This window comes from Muscardinus avellanarius (assembly GCF_963383645.1).
Source record: "Muscardinus avellanarius genome assembly, chromosome: 8".
Lineage (NCBI taxonomy): Eukaryota > Metazoa > Chordata > Mammalia > Rodentia > Gliridae > Muscardinus > Muscardinus avellanarius.
Window position 1 is genome coordinate 115,299,357 of NC_137794.1, and position 16,790 is coordinate 115,316,146.

The following is a 16,790-nucleotide window of genomic DNA, read 5'->3' on the forward strand; positions in this document are numbered from 1 at the left end:
AGCAGGTGGCCGCCCTGCGAGAGGGGCACCTTGCTGCTCTGGCTTTCCAAGAAGAGCCAGCAATCTGACCTTTCGGCAGTCTCTCCACTTCCGAGCTGGCAGCCGATTGGCAAAGCCTGTAGGCATGAGCAGCCCGAGTGAAATGCTCGGGGGCTGCCCTCAGCCTGGCAGCCTCAGCTGCCTGCCCCTCTCCTGACTTCCTTCCCTTTATTCCACAGGAATGAGTGCTACTTTGAGGGCACTCGGTTTTTGCTGTGGGGCTCCTAATTTAAACATGTCAGCACACTGAGGGCATGCATGAAGGTGTTTCTTCCTTCCTCTCCTGTGGTAGTTGTAGAAATGACAGCCGCAGCCAGGTGTGGTGGCGCGTGCCTGTAATCCCAGCATTCGGGAGGCTGAGACGGGAGGATCGTGGTTCCCGGCCAGCCTCAGCTACTTAGTGAGGCCCTCCCCAACTTATTGAGACCCTGCTCAAAAAATAACAAATTAAAAAATAGGGTTGGGGTTTAGCTCCGAGGTAGAATGCCCCTGGGTTCGATCCCCAGACCCGCAAAAAAAAAAGAAAAAAAGAAAAGAAAAAGAAAAAATATATATAGTCGCATCACTTACCCTGCTGACTTCTTTAGGAGCCGACTCATCTAGGGGATGGAGAAGGAGGAAAAGACAGTTAGAAAGTGCCGCTTCTCAAGTACAGAGCATGCCGCTTGCGCCACACACTCAATGCTTTCACAGCGCTTCCTCGTAAGGAACCTTAGGATTTGATTAAGGAATACCACACTGCAACGGAAAGGTCCAACACAACAAGTTAGAGGAGCATATGGTAATTTCCAAGGAGAAACGAAACCCAGCACCTCGGCAACGCTTCTCCACCTTCCCTCCCTGAAGTGGAAACCCCTGCCCGCCGGCCATGCTGTGCACAGGACCAGCCAGCACCAAGTGGGCCGCTGGGCTCGAGCCAGCACAGTGATGCCACCCTCGTGAATATGCCCAGGCCATCGGTGCGTGTGTGGGGGTGATTCAGCAGACCTGGAATTGCCTGCTCTGCTGAGCTAAGGAACGCACCTGCTGGCGCCCTGGCCAGGCTTGAAACGTACCCACAAGGCACTCTGCATGCCAGGAGCCCCAGCATGCGGGAGCTGTTTATGCTTGCTGCGGCACAGTCTGCTGGTGACTTGGCACCAATGGCTTGCACCCGGTCTAGGTGAGAACCCCCTGGGCCCTTGCCCTGGAGCCAGTCCAGGCGGGAGGACGTCTGTGTGGCAGACACAGTGTAAGAGACCAGCTGGCAGCAGTATCGTATGCAGCTGCGGGTTCTGGGCGACATCGGCAGCTCTACTCCTGCCGGGGAGGCCCTGGCGTGAGATGCTAGGCTGCACAGGGTCCTCGCCCGGCGGTGCCTAATGGCAGGTAGGCGCAGGCAGGCACTCCGTCAGCCCCATGCATTTATAGTAGAAGTGAGAGGAACACATTGTGTCCCCACGAAGCACACCCAAAATAACACACCGTGTCTCTGCCTCTCAGATTCAGGGTTGTATTTCTCCTTAATCATCTGTATTAACCGAACACGGCTTCCAGCGGTTTCTTATTTAATCTTCCTCAGTAACTTCTCACTGCCCATTTCCACAGATGACACCATGTCTAGTACCATGATACAGCAATAATATATACCATGACACCAAGCTGCTATCTTGCCAGAAATCCTACTACGCATTCACACACCACACACGCATGCACGCACGCACACGCATGCACATAGGCTCACACGCATGCATCCGCACACCCATCACTCTCACTCTGCCCTTCAAAAGTATTCCACCTATTAAATCACTGCATGCCTCAAACCTAAAGTAAACTAGATTTCAACATGGCTACAGAGGAACTTGTGTGTGTGTGTGGTACTGGGGGTGGAAACCAGGGGCAGTCTCCCTCTGAGCTATACCCCCAGCCCTATTTTTATTATTTTATTTTGAAACAGGGTCTCACTGAGTTGCAAAGGGCCTCACTAAGGAGCTGAGGCTGTCTGCAAACTGGGATCCTCCTCTCTCAGTCTCCCAAGTGCTGGGATTACAAGAGTGCGCCACCATGCCCGGCTTACCTGGGGACCTTTTATAAGAGAGAAGTTATTCAATAAAAAGTTTCTAGTTTTGCATACCAACTTATGTATTGTTCTTTTGTTGTTTACTTTTAGTACACTTCTATTTGTACATTATAATCTCACATCATAATGTAGCGTAGAGTGATTGAGACACCCATGCACACAGGACTTGGCGGGCTCTTTCTGCTCCCTCCCTTCCATGTACATGATACTGAGATTGGCATTAATAATTTCAAAAATGTACACAACATCAGTGGGAGTGTTTCTTTCATTAATCGCCCCAACGCCACCCTCTTCTAAACACCCGCCGCTGAACCACTGGGGTTTCTTCTCCCTTGAGGTCTTCTGGCATCCCAGTTTCTCCCTAGCTTCCCCATAGGAGAGAAAACATGACCTTTCACCTTCTGTGTCTGGCTAATCTTAGCATAGTGCTCTGCAGCTCCGTCCATTTTTCTGTAAAGGACATAACTTTGCTCTTCATTGTCGAGTAGAATTCCGTTGTGTGTGTATCCCATAATCTTGTAGTCCAGTCTCCTGCTGACAGGTGTCTAGGCTGGTTCCATGGTGGGGTATCGTGAACAACTGCTATCAACATGTCAGGAGCCTCTTCACCAGCCTGATTCCGTCCCCGGGAAGACACCCGGGCGTGGTGGAGCTGGATGTCACGTGGCTCCCTTCTCAGCGTCCTGCTCTCCAGCGCTGCACTGCGCTGTAACCCCACTAATGGTGGGGAGAGTCCCGACCTCCCCATGTCCTCCCCAGCACTTGCTGTCCATGCTCTTAATGACTGCCACGCTGCCTGAGGTCTGGTGGAGTCTTGAGCTGCATCTCCTGGTTTGCTAATGCTTTTTCTTACCTTATTGCAAGTGGTAGAAGAGCGCGTGTGGCTTCCCCGAGAGTGTGAGGCCAAGGGAAGCACTTTCCGTCTTCACTGAAGCCCACTGCAGGGCTCCTCATTACACTCCCACTACTAATGCCCTCCTGAACCCCGAGGATGGAACCGTTCGCTTTAATCACTGCAAACAGCAAATCAATTCTAAAATCGTGAAGGTTTAGATGAGATTTTAATTTTTTACAAAAAATCCTCAATGAGCTCCATTTACAAAAGCAAAATGCCTAAAAATGGACACGATGGAACCAGCGCTGGCTGTGCAGAAGTTTATTCCCAAGACTGAGAGGGTTTCTGGAATTGTCTGCCTTCACCGACCGCCACCTCAGCCCTCAGCCGGCTCCGGGAGGGTGGGCCTCGATGCCGGCAGAGGTGAAGCAGAGCTCCTCGGCCGCTCCAATCAGCCTCACTCATTGAGAACTTCTCACACTGCCTCTGCGTCAGATACTGCAGATGTATGTATCTACAAAACCAAATATGTTTGCTTTATAAACAATTTAAAGTATTTGAGAGGAAAGGAAATGTCTACATGAGACTTCTGGACTTTTGCTTCATGAGATGATTCAGAAGCGATCTCGTCTTCTTCACACTTGGCAGGCATGGCTTTTGTAGAGTGAGTATCTGGTCTTTTGTCTTGGGGGTGCAGTGCTCTGGCTCGCTGAGGAGACGCACGAGCACGGTGAATCCTGGTACCAGGCGAGAGCCCAGACTCGATATCCTACCTGGAAGTCTCATTTAGTTGCACTCTCTCGCCCCAGAAAAATCTAAGCGCACTTGAGGCAGCACTTCTCTTCTCCAGCGCGCAGCCCCGTGGGAGCACACAAGAGGCCGTGCGGCCGGCAGACCTGGAGGCCGGCCCTGTGGGATCCGCCTCGGGACACCAGCAGAGCCGCAGGCACCGGTGATGAAAGCAGTTTTGTTTCTGGGGAAGAACACTTTCAGATAACTGCCTCCTCCAGTGCATGCAGCTGACGATTCCCTGTCCCTCAGGAGTGAATTCTAGGTTAAAAAGCCATTTTAGTTAGTGTCTCATGGCTATGACCAAAACACCAGACGAGATCAACTCAGAGAAGGAAAGATTTATTTGTCTCATAATTTCAGAGACAAAAGTAAATACGACTAAAGAAAGAAAAAAGAGGGGAAACAAAGTAGGCAAAACACGTTCTATAAATTAGTTTAGTAGATGTAAAGAAGATCCATTGTAAAATGAGCATTGATGTGTTGAAAAGATTTGGATTGCTTTTTATAATTTTAAAACAATATTTTATTTTGATCTTCTAACATATTCCTAAAAAGGATTTGAAAAGAATTATAATAAAAACATAGATACAACGTGATCAAAAGTGCAGCTGCTAAAATGATGGCGAATTTTTGTATTTATTTACCTGGAATTTTTTTCATGATTTACTTAAGTTAAAAAGAACAAGGGACAAGCACAACTATTGCATGAGCCTATCTTGGCTTAAAAATACTTATCTACTCTATAGATGTGTGTGAATATGTACACGTTTTAAAATTTTCATATATGGATACACACAAAAATAGGTCTCTCTTACACATTATTTTTCTATAGTGTACCATGTCACCTTATAAGTGTGAAGTGAAAGAGTGAGTTCAGAATATTTTATATACATGGGAGTCTGAGTGCCAGTGGCATCTTAGTATCTTTATGAGATGCTCCCTTTTTCTACTACACATTTCTGAATTTTTGCACTCATGGTAAACTGCAGCAAATTGCAATTTAAAGATGTGAGCCTCTGCCCCACTTTTAGCAGATGGATATCAAAATATCTCCTTGTGCGTGAGAGAATGAATCAACCTTCAGAGAACGTGAACAGCTAGAAGTCAGTGGATCGGTCCTTCCAGGAGGCCCAGCGCTCCCTACATCTGCCTGCAGATTCGCCCTGTGGGGACCAGGAAGGCCCTTAGCCCCTGGAGTCTCCCAGGCAGCCCACTAAGGCCCACCCTTGCCCCCTCTTCTACCTGCTCTCCTGCTGGCCCCAGGGGCACGATTCGCATCTATGTACCGTGGAGACAATGCAAGCAGGAGCTGAAGTAGAAATCCTGCACTCCGAGGTCCAGCCAGGATGTCCTGGTATTCCCCGAACAGACAAGAGAGGGCGTGCACATCACTGCCACATTTGCAACCAGAAAAGGATGGACACAGAGCTTAACACGACGAAGCAGACTGAGGAGCAAATACGAGAAGGGCAAACACCGAAAAGGCAAAGTAAAAAGGAACAGAGGAAGTTTTGTCTGAAAATATATGATACAGGGTCAAAGACAGTACATTTTGTAGTAACCGAAGACAAGAAACCATGGAATTGTTTCTGCTTACTATGAGACAGTAAGTGCGTTATAAGAGGCATAAAGACACCACTTGACCACGAGCTCTGTAAGAACCTGGCATGGAGCCGTCCACAGGACAGACAGTGCAGTGCATTCATCATTTCTTCCACCCAGGAAAAGGTGTTTCAAAACATATTTTTTTTTATTGTGGTTACATAGGAAAAGTTAAAATATTATATTAAAAACTCTGCATCCCCAATTTTTAAAATATCATGATAATATTATATATATGATAAATAATAAAGTGAAAATATTTGATTACCAGTGAAGACATTCAGAATAAAGAGGGAAGGTGACAATTTACTGCCTATGTGATAGGTTAAGACTAAAAAAACACATTTTCCATTCCAAATTCTAAATCATGATTCTCATGTGACCTCACTGCAAAATTCCAGAGACTACTTTTGAAGGGTTTCTAGTTTTTATACTAATTGTTCATTTCCTTGAGCTCTGCCACAGGGTGGTGCTTACTAAGGCTTCCTTGGGTCAGTGTGTAAATCCTCTGCCTTCAGTGCCCATTCCACGGGAAGAGAAAAGACTGTCACACAGGTACTGTGTTTGCAGCCAGGAGACGCAGCGCTAGCACCAGGAGGGTGTCACGAGACTACTGTGGTATCAGGTCACCCACCTCCCTTCGCCCTCAGACTCTGCGGCAATTCTTACATTCCTAAATGGAATACACCTGCTTCTCATGATCAGCAACAAGCACCTCCCTTGACAACTTATAAGCCAACCTCTTCTTTATAGACTTCCTTGGCTTGGGCATTGAAGAACCCCACTGAGCTTCCTTCAGGCATTTGTGGTGCTACTGCTCAGCTGAGGGCCTACCTAAAGACAGCAGTCCACTTCACCTACAGACCATGACACCATCTTAACAACTCAGCCCGCAGGGTATGTCCAGTGTCTAATGCAGTGGCCCCTGCCCTTGCCCATGGGTGTGTGCATACCCACAATGGATGCTACAGTGACAGGTAGTACCAAACCCTGTAACTGATGCCTGTAATTTAGCCAACTTAGAGAGACTCTGTTTACAAATAAAAAATAAGACTGGGGATATAGGTCAGAGAAAGAATGCCCCTGGGTTTAATCCCCAGTACCACTAAATACTTACATACGCACATACATACATGCATGGAGATAGGGTAAATAGACAGACAGACAGATAGACAGACTGACTAGCACGTGTGGCTTTGAGGACTACCACGAGGATGCCTCTGGCCCTCAGTGGCACCGGCCATCCTGCCTTAATCCTCCTGTAGTCCTGAGCAGTGTCAACTTGAAATCAACACTAGCAGAGACAGAGAGATGAAAGGGAAAGAGAGAGGGAGGTACAGACAGACAAAAATCTGTGGGAGGGATGTATGCATTTTACACACATTTCTAAACAAATTAATTGCCCAACAATGAAGCTCATTTCCTAAAGACTTAATATTTGCAGTAGTTAACTTTCCTATTGTTTAGGCCTATTTTATTAGGTCAAATAAAAACTTTCAAAATATTTTGAAAAAAATTTGAAAAGCATTTTTTAAAAGAAAATGCAACGAAATGTTATCAGGGTGTGACTTTTACATCACTAACACATTATCATATAAAATTAAAATTCTTCCTAAAGCTTTCCCACTTCTACCATAAAACAGACAAGTCCCATTGCTTAGGATTCAAGCCCAGGCAAGTGGGCACTGCTCTAATCACCCACAGGGGCCCACAGCACACCAGGCTCTTCTCACCAGGCCTGGCCCTCCAGAGAGCCCCGATTTGTTTTACTCACTCTTCACTCAAAATCCTCCGGCCTCCACGGTATCTACTGAGCACACAAGGACCAGGCACCGCACTTGGAGCCTCCAGTATCTGAGGTCCAGAGAGAATCAGCCTTGTCCTGGTGGAAGTCAAGGCAGGAGACCATCAACAACATGACAGGAACTGAACTCTGTACCAAGTTGGACGTTTCAGTGCCTTGGGGGTTGGGGGCGGATGGAGCAGGACACAGACCCAGGGCTTGGGGAGGGGGCTGCGGTATTATAAAGGTCTCCTTGAGAGGTGGGGGCGCCGCTTCACCTACCAACTGTAAGTGGAGTTCTTGACCTTTCCAAACTTCCTAGTCTGTATAAGATGAACTGGGCTAAGACTCTGTTAAGATTCAAGAGATGAATGCCCATTGACATTGCACCGCGGCACTGGGTGCCTCCCGGTGTTGACTCCACTCAACCTGGCATCCACTTTCTGGCCTTCCTCTGATAACAAGATGCATGTGAATCACTTCTTTTTTTTAATTTAATTTTATTTTTTATTGGTGCAATGTATTCATACATCATAATGGTATAAAGAAAATACTTTTGTAGACATACATGCACACATCGCCCAGTCAGCCCCTACCCAATCCCCACCCCATTCACTCCCCATCCCTCCTTCCCATGCTTGGCTTAGTGGTTGACATCTAGTTTTATAGCAATTTATCCAATATTAACAATGATAATCTCACATAACAGTTTCATTTGTCTGATACCAAGCTTTTGATGACTAAAAGATAACAGTTCAATATTTCTTTTTGCTTTCTTTCTTACCAGAGAATATTTTTTCTTTTTTTTTTTAGGTGAAGCTATCATACATTTATTTATTTTTCAGAAAAAATTTATTCTGATATGGAATATGGACCTAAATACCCAAAACAATCTCGAAGAAGAACAAAGCTAGAAGATGTATATTTTCTGATTTCAACCCATATAAAGCTACAATAATTGAAACAGTATAGTACTGTTCTAGAGGCAGATATATAAAACATTGGAGTTAAATACAAGCCTAGAGATAAATTCTTCCATACATTGTCAAGTTATTTTTGACAAGGTTTCCACGAACATTTGGTGGAGGAAATAATAATCTTTTAAACTAAATATTGTTGAAAAATAATAATTACATGAAAAAGAATAAAATTGGACCCTTACCTAACACCATATACAAATATTAACTCAAAATAGATAAAAGACATAAGTATATATCTTAATACTATAAACTTTTAGAAGAAAATCTGGGTCATAAAACCTCACAACCTCACAATTGGCAGTGATTTCTTGGATATGATTTCAATGACACAGGCAACAGAAGGGTAAACAAACTCCCTAAAAAATTTAAAAAAATTGTATATCCAAAGACAATGTAAACAGAGTTAAAAGTTAATGATAGAATGGGATAAAATATTTCCAAATGCTATATCTGAAGGTATATTAATATTCCAACTAGAAATCCTAAAAATTAGCAACAATAAAAGCAAACAATACAATTTAGAGATAGGTAAAAGACTAACATAAATAATGAATCTCCACAGATAACCAATCTTAGTTGTCTGTTGGATAGAAAATCTTATTTCTCTGATTCTGGTGTGTGTTACCTATTTCTTCTTTGTAGTTAATCTCTTTGAGTATTTTCTCTAGCGCTGGTTTTGAAGACATAAATTCCTTCAGTTTCTGTTTGTCATGAAAGCTTCTTATTTCTCCATCTAATTTGATAGAAAGTTTTGCTGGGTAGGAAATTTTTGGCTGAAAGTTGTTTTCTTTCAGAGTTTGGAATATGTTACTCCAAGCCCTTCTGGCTCTCATGACTTGGTTTGGGAAGTCTGGAGTGATTCTAATTGGTTTGCCTCTGAATGTCACTTGGTCCTTTGTTTTTGTTGCCTTTAAGATTCTCTGCTTGGCTTCCACATTGGTCATTTTGACAATTATGTGGCGTGGGGATCCTCTTCTCCGATCCTGTCTAAAGGGAGTTCTATAAGTTTCCTGGACCTGTGTATCGACCTCTTGCTCTATGTGTGGAAAATTTTCTGCTATTATTTCCTTGAAAAGATTGTTAATCCCTTTGGTTTCACCTTCTTTTCTCTCCTCTATTCCAATTATTCTTAGGTTAGCTCTCTTAAAATGGGCCCATATTTCTTCAATGTCAGATTCCTGCTGTCGGATTTTTTTTTTCTAAATTAGAAACTATGCGCTCATTTTTTGAATGATCATCTTCTAGGAGTGAGATTCTATTCTCCATGTGGTCTAATCGGTTGTTTGTACTTTGAATTGAGGCCTTTACTTCATTAATTGCATCCTTTATCTCTCTTTGGCTCTCTCTGAATTCTTTTCAAAACACCTCTATTATTTCTACAGTTATTTTCCTGATTTGATCTTCTATAAATCTCTGAATTTCTGTTTTATCAGGTTCTGATGTTATGGGGTTGTGGGCATTCATTGCTCCATTGTTATTCCTCTTTCCCATGATTTCGGAAGTTTGTGCCTTCTCTGGGTTCTTCCCTTGGGTCACTACGACTTCACTTAAGGTGCTGTGGATCTCGAGTCTATGGTATCTCAGTTCCCACTACTCCTTTACTGGGTTGTATCGCAGAGTCTCAGACCTGTTGAGTGCGCAGATGGAGCTTTCGTGGACTCAGTGAATTCGCTGCTGCTGCCGCTGGTAGCAATAATGCGCCGCTACTGCGCCCTCGGCCGTGAGGCTGGCGTATTTCTTTTCTGTTTTTGAACTCCACTCTGAGTCCCTGCAGGGTGTGCTGAGCCCAGCCCCTGGGAGCTTTAGATGCTCCCTGCGCCGAGAAATCTGCCGAATCCCGTCTGGCTGTTCCGCAGCGGCTCACCTCGGCTCGCTGTCCGCCGCTCCTCTCTGGAGCTTAGTGGGCTGTTGAGTGAGTTGGTCTGGTGCCATCCCGTGAACTCCAATGACTTCTTAAGTGAATATAAAATTCAGGATTTGCATAAAGTCTCGGCATGCAAACTTCAACTCCACGAATATTCCCCTTGACTTTGAAACTTTAGTACTGTATCTCCTTCACTTCTTATCCCATACACTCCACTGTGTTGAAGTTCTGAGTGATGTTTGCTGGGATTCCCTCGTCTATGTGTCTCCCGTCACTCAGAGTCAGGGAGGCGAGCCCCCACGGCTCCACAAAGTGCCTGCGTAGGTGACAGCATCCTCTTCCCTCACGCCTCGTCTTTCCCTACCTGGGCTTTGCTTTTCTCCGTAATTCATATGACCTCCAATGGAATACAGAATGAGGTAGTTTCTTATCTAACTGCCTGCCTGTCTTGCCCACCCACACTGAAGTGAAAGTTCAAGGACGGCAGAGTGTTTCTCATCTATAAAATTCTATCTTCAGTGCCTGGAACTGGCGAATACTAAGTAAGTACCTCCATGGCTGTTGAATAAAGGATAGCACATCAAATACTTGACTCTAAGCTGCATTAATTATGTTTACCTATGGGTGTCCTTAGGCTAAGTAGTTATGAATATTCATTTAATGAATACTGTGTTCTCATCCTGCAACTACTGAAAGATTTATCCTCCTTCAAAGACCTGGACTTCTGTGGGGAGTGGCACTGCATGCCTTAATCCCAGGAATTGGGAGACTGAGACAGGAGATCTCAGGTTCCAGAACAGCCTCAGCAATGGAATGAGGCTCTAAACAATCTGGAAAGACCCTGTTTCAAAAAAGTAAAAATAATAAAAATAGCTGAGGTGTAGCTCGGAGGTTGAATGACACTGGGTTTAAGCCCTAGTACTAAAAAGAAGAATAAAATGATCTGAATTACTTTTATATTACCAAATGTAGAGAATGAATAAAATCAAGTTGCTTGTACAATATACCTGAATCCACTGTGATAGTCAATAAAATTTAAGCAATCTTTTGGTATATGTCAAATAATTTATCCATGATGTAACATTATATATCCTACTTTATTAAAATATTTTCACAAAGTGCTAATTAACAACTCAAATGAACATTTCAAAGTATTAAATCGCAAAGATCACATTTTAGAAAGTTCAGTGCTGCAGAAATGGGAGCCTGGTATCTAAATGCAAGGTAACCTGGAGGTGTGGGGTCCGCGTTCCCCCTGGCGCGGTGAAGGCATGAGCTCCTGAGCAGCAGCAGAGAGAAAAGACAGCGTGTGTGGGAGGCGGCTGTGTGAAGAGGCTGCAGAGACTTTGATGGGTGGTTTTACTTACATAGTGAAAAAGAATACGTTATTAAATCTGTATATTCGTGGACAAACTAATACAGATAAAACAGGACTTTAGAAGAAAAAGAAAAGACTTTATATCCTGTTGGATCATTAACTTTTCCTTCCATAGCTGTTATCCATGAGTGAACAGAATAGCTGGCAGAAACTCTTGTCTTTTAAATCTAGGCATCTTTAATCATTACGTTCTTAAGTAAGGGTTCGATAGGCATTTATATTTGTGTATATTTATAAGATTGTGATTAGTATGCTGCAAATATGTGAAGATATCAGTTTTAATGCTCATATATGTAATTTGTCATTTTTACTAATTTATCCTTTTAGATAGCAGCACATTTAAGATGAAGAAAAACTATAAGTATGAATGAATGAAAATAAAATTTAAGTCACTCAATACCATACAAAAATCATTCAAATTTTAAGTATCTTCTGTATTTTATGCTTAAATAGACATACAAATATAATTCACATTTATAAAAATATTCTATATAGCCAGGCGTGGTGGTGCATGCTTGTAATCACCGCGCTTGGGAGGCAGAAACAGAAGGATCGCGCAGGTTCGAAGCCAGCCGCGCGCGCTGGTTTAGAAGACCCTGTTTCCGGATAAAAAGGTAAAAATGGGTCTGGGAGTGTAGCCCAGAGGTGGAAGGGCTTCCAAGAACCCCAGTACCACCAAAATATATATATTCTATATAAACTATTTTATTGTTTTTTAAGCTAAAAATATGCTATGGACATCTCTATATATAAACAAACATAGGTATTACTAGTCCTTTATGATTATGCCACAAAGTCATGCTACACTGTACATGTATGCTACTGTATATATGCTGCAGTCCATAGAATACTACAGATTACCTTATTTGATTTAACCAAACACACTCACCACACACACACACACCACACACATACATACATATACACACACCACACATACAAACCACACACGTTTTCAGTGTTATACACAATGCTAATGGAAACAATCTTGCATGTACATCTGTGCATATGTATGCATGTCTTTTGTAATAACACATTTAAATCCTAAATCTTTGCTTTCAATTGACGATATCATTGTTAAATGTCTTAAAAACACAGTCTTTTCTCTGTGGGCTGTTTGGTAAAATAATAATACTTAGGTAACCTGTCAGAAAATTTCCATTTATTAAAAATTTCAATCCACAAAAAGCAAAATGGTATAGCTGAATGCCAGCTGGGTTACCCCGCTCCTGGCCACGCGTTTCCACCACACAAAGGCGTGTCTCAGGCAGATGACTGGGGTGGCCCAGACTGCACTCGCGCTGGTGTGTGAGTAGAGGAGGGAGGAATGGAATACGACAGCCGCCTCAGAGGGCCAGCAGAGAGCCATCGTCGCCTTCCCAAAGCCAGCCTAATAAAATCCTAGATCCACTCACTAATACTCAGTACTGGGAAAACAAAACATCGAATCATGTCCAGGAAAATTCCAGAGAAAACTCAGCCAGGTGCCACAGAGCAGTGACAGCAGGAGTCCCAGGCCCGCAGCTACGTTTCCAGAATTCTAAGAGCCAGGACCACAGGGTCCCCGCAATCCCTCAGCAGTCAGGGCTCTGGCCAGGGGCGTAGCCAGGCAGTATCAGCCAGGACAGCTGGGCTACATCTTTAATGCAGTCACGGAGGCCTAGAGCTTAAACTAGGGTGGGACAAGCCCACCATATCCAAGAGCGTAATCCTGGAGACCGCATGCCTCACGGAGTCACAGGAGTGATCACAAGTCCTGCTTCTCCTACTGGGCAGGCCCCGTGCTTAACCCCGGCGGATCTCTTCATGTGGATGGGGACAGGAGAGACAGGAAGACAACGAGGTGGCCAGCTGGACCCTCAGGTGGCGTGGGCTGGAAGCAGGCTGTGAAGGCCGGGCTGGCCTCTGCCCCAGGCTCACTCGCTGCACATCTGTCCCGCTGTCCTCACTAGTGCCCACGTGCTGAAGCTCTGTCCAAGCAAAAGGCTTAGGTCACATTTTCTCTAGGAATTGTTTCTAACTGTACTGGGGACTTCTCAGGAAAACACGCGTGCCTTCAGAAACTGCCCGTGACAACAACTGCACAGGAGTACGAGTTTGATGTTTAAATCATCAAGCTGTAAATCAGCTGCTTTCAAAAGACAACCGGCATAAGAACCATTGGAAATTCTGAATTGTAACAAACAAACAAAAAGTTTTAAGGAATTCTCCCTCATATACTCTCAAGTAACTTAGAGGATGTCTGATTACGATATGCTCCTCAGGCTCCCTATCTGCCTGAGTCTTGCATTGTGTGTCTTTCTAGGGGCCTGTCTCTTCCTCCACCATCCTCTGCTGACGGGCCCATCCGCAGCAGAGAAGCACATCTGGAGTTCAGACCCTTCAGGTCTGTCTGGTTCCTTCCCAAGGGCTGACTCATGGAAGGTACAGGGATAAGGTCGTCTCCAGTCTCTACTGCAGCTCAGTCAGGAACATGCTTTCCCCAATCTTGGCTGAAACATCAGGTCAGAAGAGGCGGACTGCTGGTCGACTCCCTGGTCACCGACCCCCACAACGCCACCGCCTGAAGCCTGGAGACTTGACCCAACACTCCACGCTGAGCTGGTCTCTGGAGCGGTGGAAGGAGATTCATGAGAACCCCTTCAGTCACCCAGGGGTGGGGCAGCAAAAGCAGCTCCAGGCCACAGCCCCACATGCTCTCCTAGTTACTGAAGTACACGTAACTGTTTTTTCTTTCTTGGACTACTGTATGCCTCTGAAAGGTTCTGAGAACACTAAAATGGCTGTCTTGCTTTCTTGGTGCTCTGGGGAGGGGAGGATTTCCTGTTCTCTTCTCTCAGCCTATCAGAAGTCCAATCTTTCATTCAAATCCATTATTTTTACTCTGCAGCCCAAATGCTCCCCGTGAGGCTCATCCACCTGTGCACACCCAGACCCTTCCAGAGCCAGACTACGTTCTAACAGTACTGAGGAACTGTGACCGCGTCTTATTCTCTCATGATGAACACGGACGTCCAGAAGTTAGTTAATGCTCTGAGCGTTCCTGGAGTGCATTCTTTATATTCAAACATTTCTGAAATGTTTTCAGGTTCAGAAATTTAGGAAATAAATATATAATTCTTCATAAGTATATTCTTAATACTCATACTAAACTGTTATTTGCTATCTTCAGTTATACCTGCTATAATTATAATCTTTGCAATTTCATTAACATCCCAAATAGTTATTTTTAAATCCCAAGTTTCCTTTACACCTACATAGAAGAGTGTACACATTTTTATCTAAAACTATTATTATTTACTTTAGTATTTTAATTATTTTGTCAAAAATACAATTTACTTATGGAATATTTTCTTATATTTAAGACTGGATCATTGGCTTTAAAAGGGCAGTTAGGTAACTTTATTTTCTCAACCTACTATTACTGGACTATTAAAGATACTAAAAAAAGTGAAAGTGACCTATTAGAAGATTTTTCTGACTTGTAGAAGGAAGGAATCTAATTCAAATAAGTGGAATAAAACTTTAAATAAACAAAAATGTGATAAGCTATTATTCACTTGGCTTTACTAATTTCCCTTACCCTATCTTACATAACACTTTCAAATGCAGTTCTAGTGCTAGCGGGGTTGTTGGTTATTTTTAGAACCATTCAGAACGTGAAGAAGGGATGAATGTCTTCAGTGTAGATGTGATGTACTCTTTAAAAGTCCGAAATTGTTATAGCCTCCCGAACTAGAACTGCCGTGACCATGGGTCCAGCCTAGTGGTTATGGCCTCCCTGAGTTGAGAACACAGGACATACTCGCACACATTTTACAACTGAATGTCAAAAGTGTCAGCCAGCAGCGTGGAGGTGCACACTTGTACCCCAGCACTTAGGAGCCTGGGACAGGAAGGTCGGGAGCTGGCCCCCACCCTCGGCTACTTAGTGAGGCCTCTGCAACTTAGTGAGACTCTGTTTCCAAATAAAGAATAAAAAAATGGGGCTGGGCTGTAGCTTGGAGGTAGAATGCCACTGGGTTCCATCTCCAGTATAAAAAAAAAAAAAAAATGTCAGTTAAGATGGGAATGCCAATAAATTTGAACAAATAAACTGTCACCAATGTACTGAAATAGCCTTAGTTAACAAAAATGCCCTACCTTTAATGTGATCATGTTTTGTATGCCCAATGGTGCCAGAAAATAACAAAATGTTAATATATTATCAAATTGAAGAAATCAAATGTATACATTATGAACATCTCACTAAAACACAGAGTTTTCACAATTATCTTCCTAAACCACAATTTCCTAAGTCACGTTAGCCTTTGACGACAGCTCCCAGGGGAGATCTGAGGCCCCTCACGCTTAGGTGGGTCTCCTGCGTCATGTCCCATGCTGCCCCTTTACACCCTTAAAAATAATGAGGACCCTAAAGAGCTTTATTTGGTTGTTTAATAAATGTAGAATTGATATGCAGTATAGCCTAAATTAAAACTGGGACATTAAAATATATTAATTTATTTAAAAATAATAGCCGGGCGTGGTGGCGCACGTTTGTAATCCCTGCACTTGGGAGACGGAGGCAGGAGGATCGCGCAGATTCGAAGCCAGCCGCGCTGGTTTAAGAGACCCTGTTTCCAAATAAAAATATAAAAATAGGTCTGGGAGTGTAGCCCGGACGTAGAAGGGTTTCCAGGAACCCCAGTACAATAATAATAATAATAATAATAGTAATAATAATAATAATACCACCACCACCATTAAGTTTAACATAGAGATTTATACTTAAAATGACTTTTAAAAATAAACACTGGGAAGAGTAGTATTGTTTTGTATTTTGCAGAGGTTTTTAAAAATCTGACTTAAAAAGGTTGATTCTCTAATTTCCTCCAATTTAATCTGTAACATATAACTTTGGTTGAAATATATGAAGAACGTTTGGTTTTATAAACATGTGTAGTTGGAAAAGACAGGGTATTCAGTAAGGCTTTCAGGTTATGCATACTCTTCTGTGATATTACCAAAACTGGGCCAGTGGCAGTTTATCAGAGGCTGGCTGCTGTGTGGGTCCTGGAACTCTTCCGAGCCCTGATGCACGTGTGTCTGCAGTGGTTGCTACGATGGGCCACCTGGGTACGCTCAGGCAGAAGAACTCACGCCCCTCCAGCTGCTGCAAATGCTGTGCCCCAGCAGCTCTCTAGCGGGACTGTGTTAAGTAAGTCATCCCCTTGGGGCCTCCCCACTTCCGGTCAGGCTCCCGGCTGGAGTGCCAGCTTCAGGACCCGGCCTCCTTGCACACGTCCACAGGGGTGAGTGGGCTGAGCTCTGCAGGGGCCAGTCGCCGCCCCGTCTTCCTCTATCAAACCTTGTTGCCTTCCTTCTGCCCCTGGTTCCTCTCCACACCGGCTTCCATTGGGAAGGAGGCGCATCCAGCCTTTAAGACCCAGAGAGGTGGGGGCATTCACGGATGCAG

The 16,790-nt window shown here is 44.0% G+C and overlaps 1 protein-coding gene across 1 annotated transcript in view; it reads right to left on the minus strand.

Moving 5' to 3' along the window:
- PDE10A (phosphodiesterase 10A) overlaps positions 1-16,790 on the minus strand; it is a gene marked incomplete at both ends in the record, with an annotated part of 477,347 nt that overhangs the window by 80,080 nt on the left and 380,477 nt on the right. The window contains one exon of the mRNA XM_080700165.1: positions 610-638. Within this exon, the coding sequence (XP_080556291.1) occupies positions 610-638 (29 nt within the window). The remainder of the gene's footprint in view (positions 1-609; positions 639-16,790) is intronic.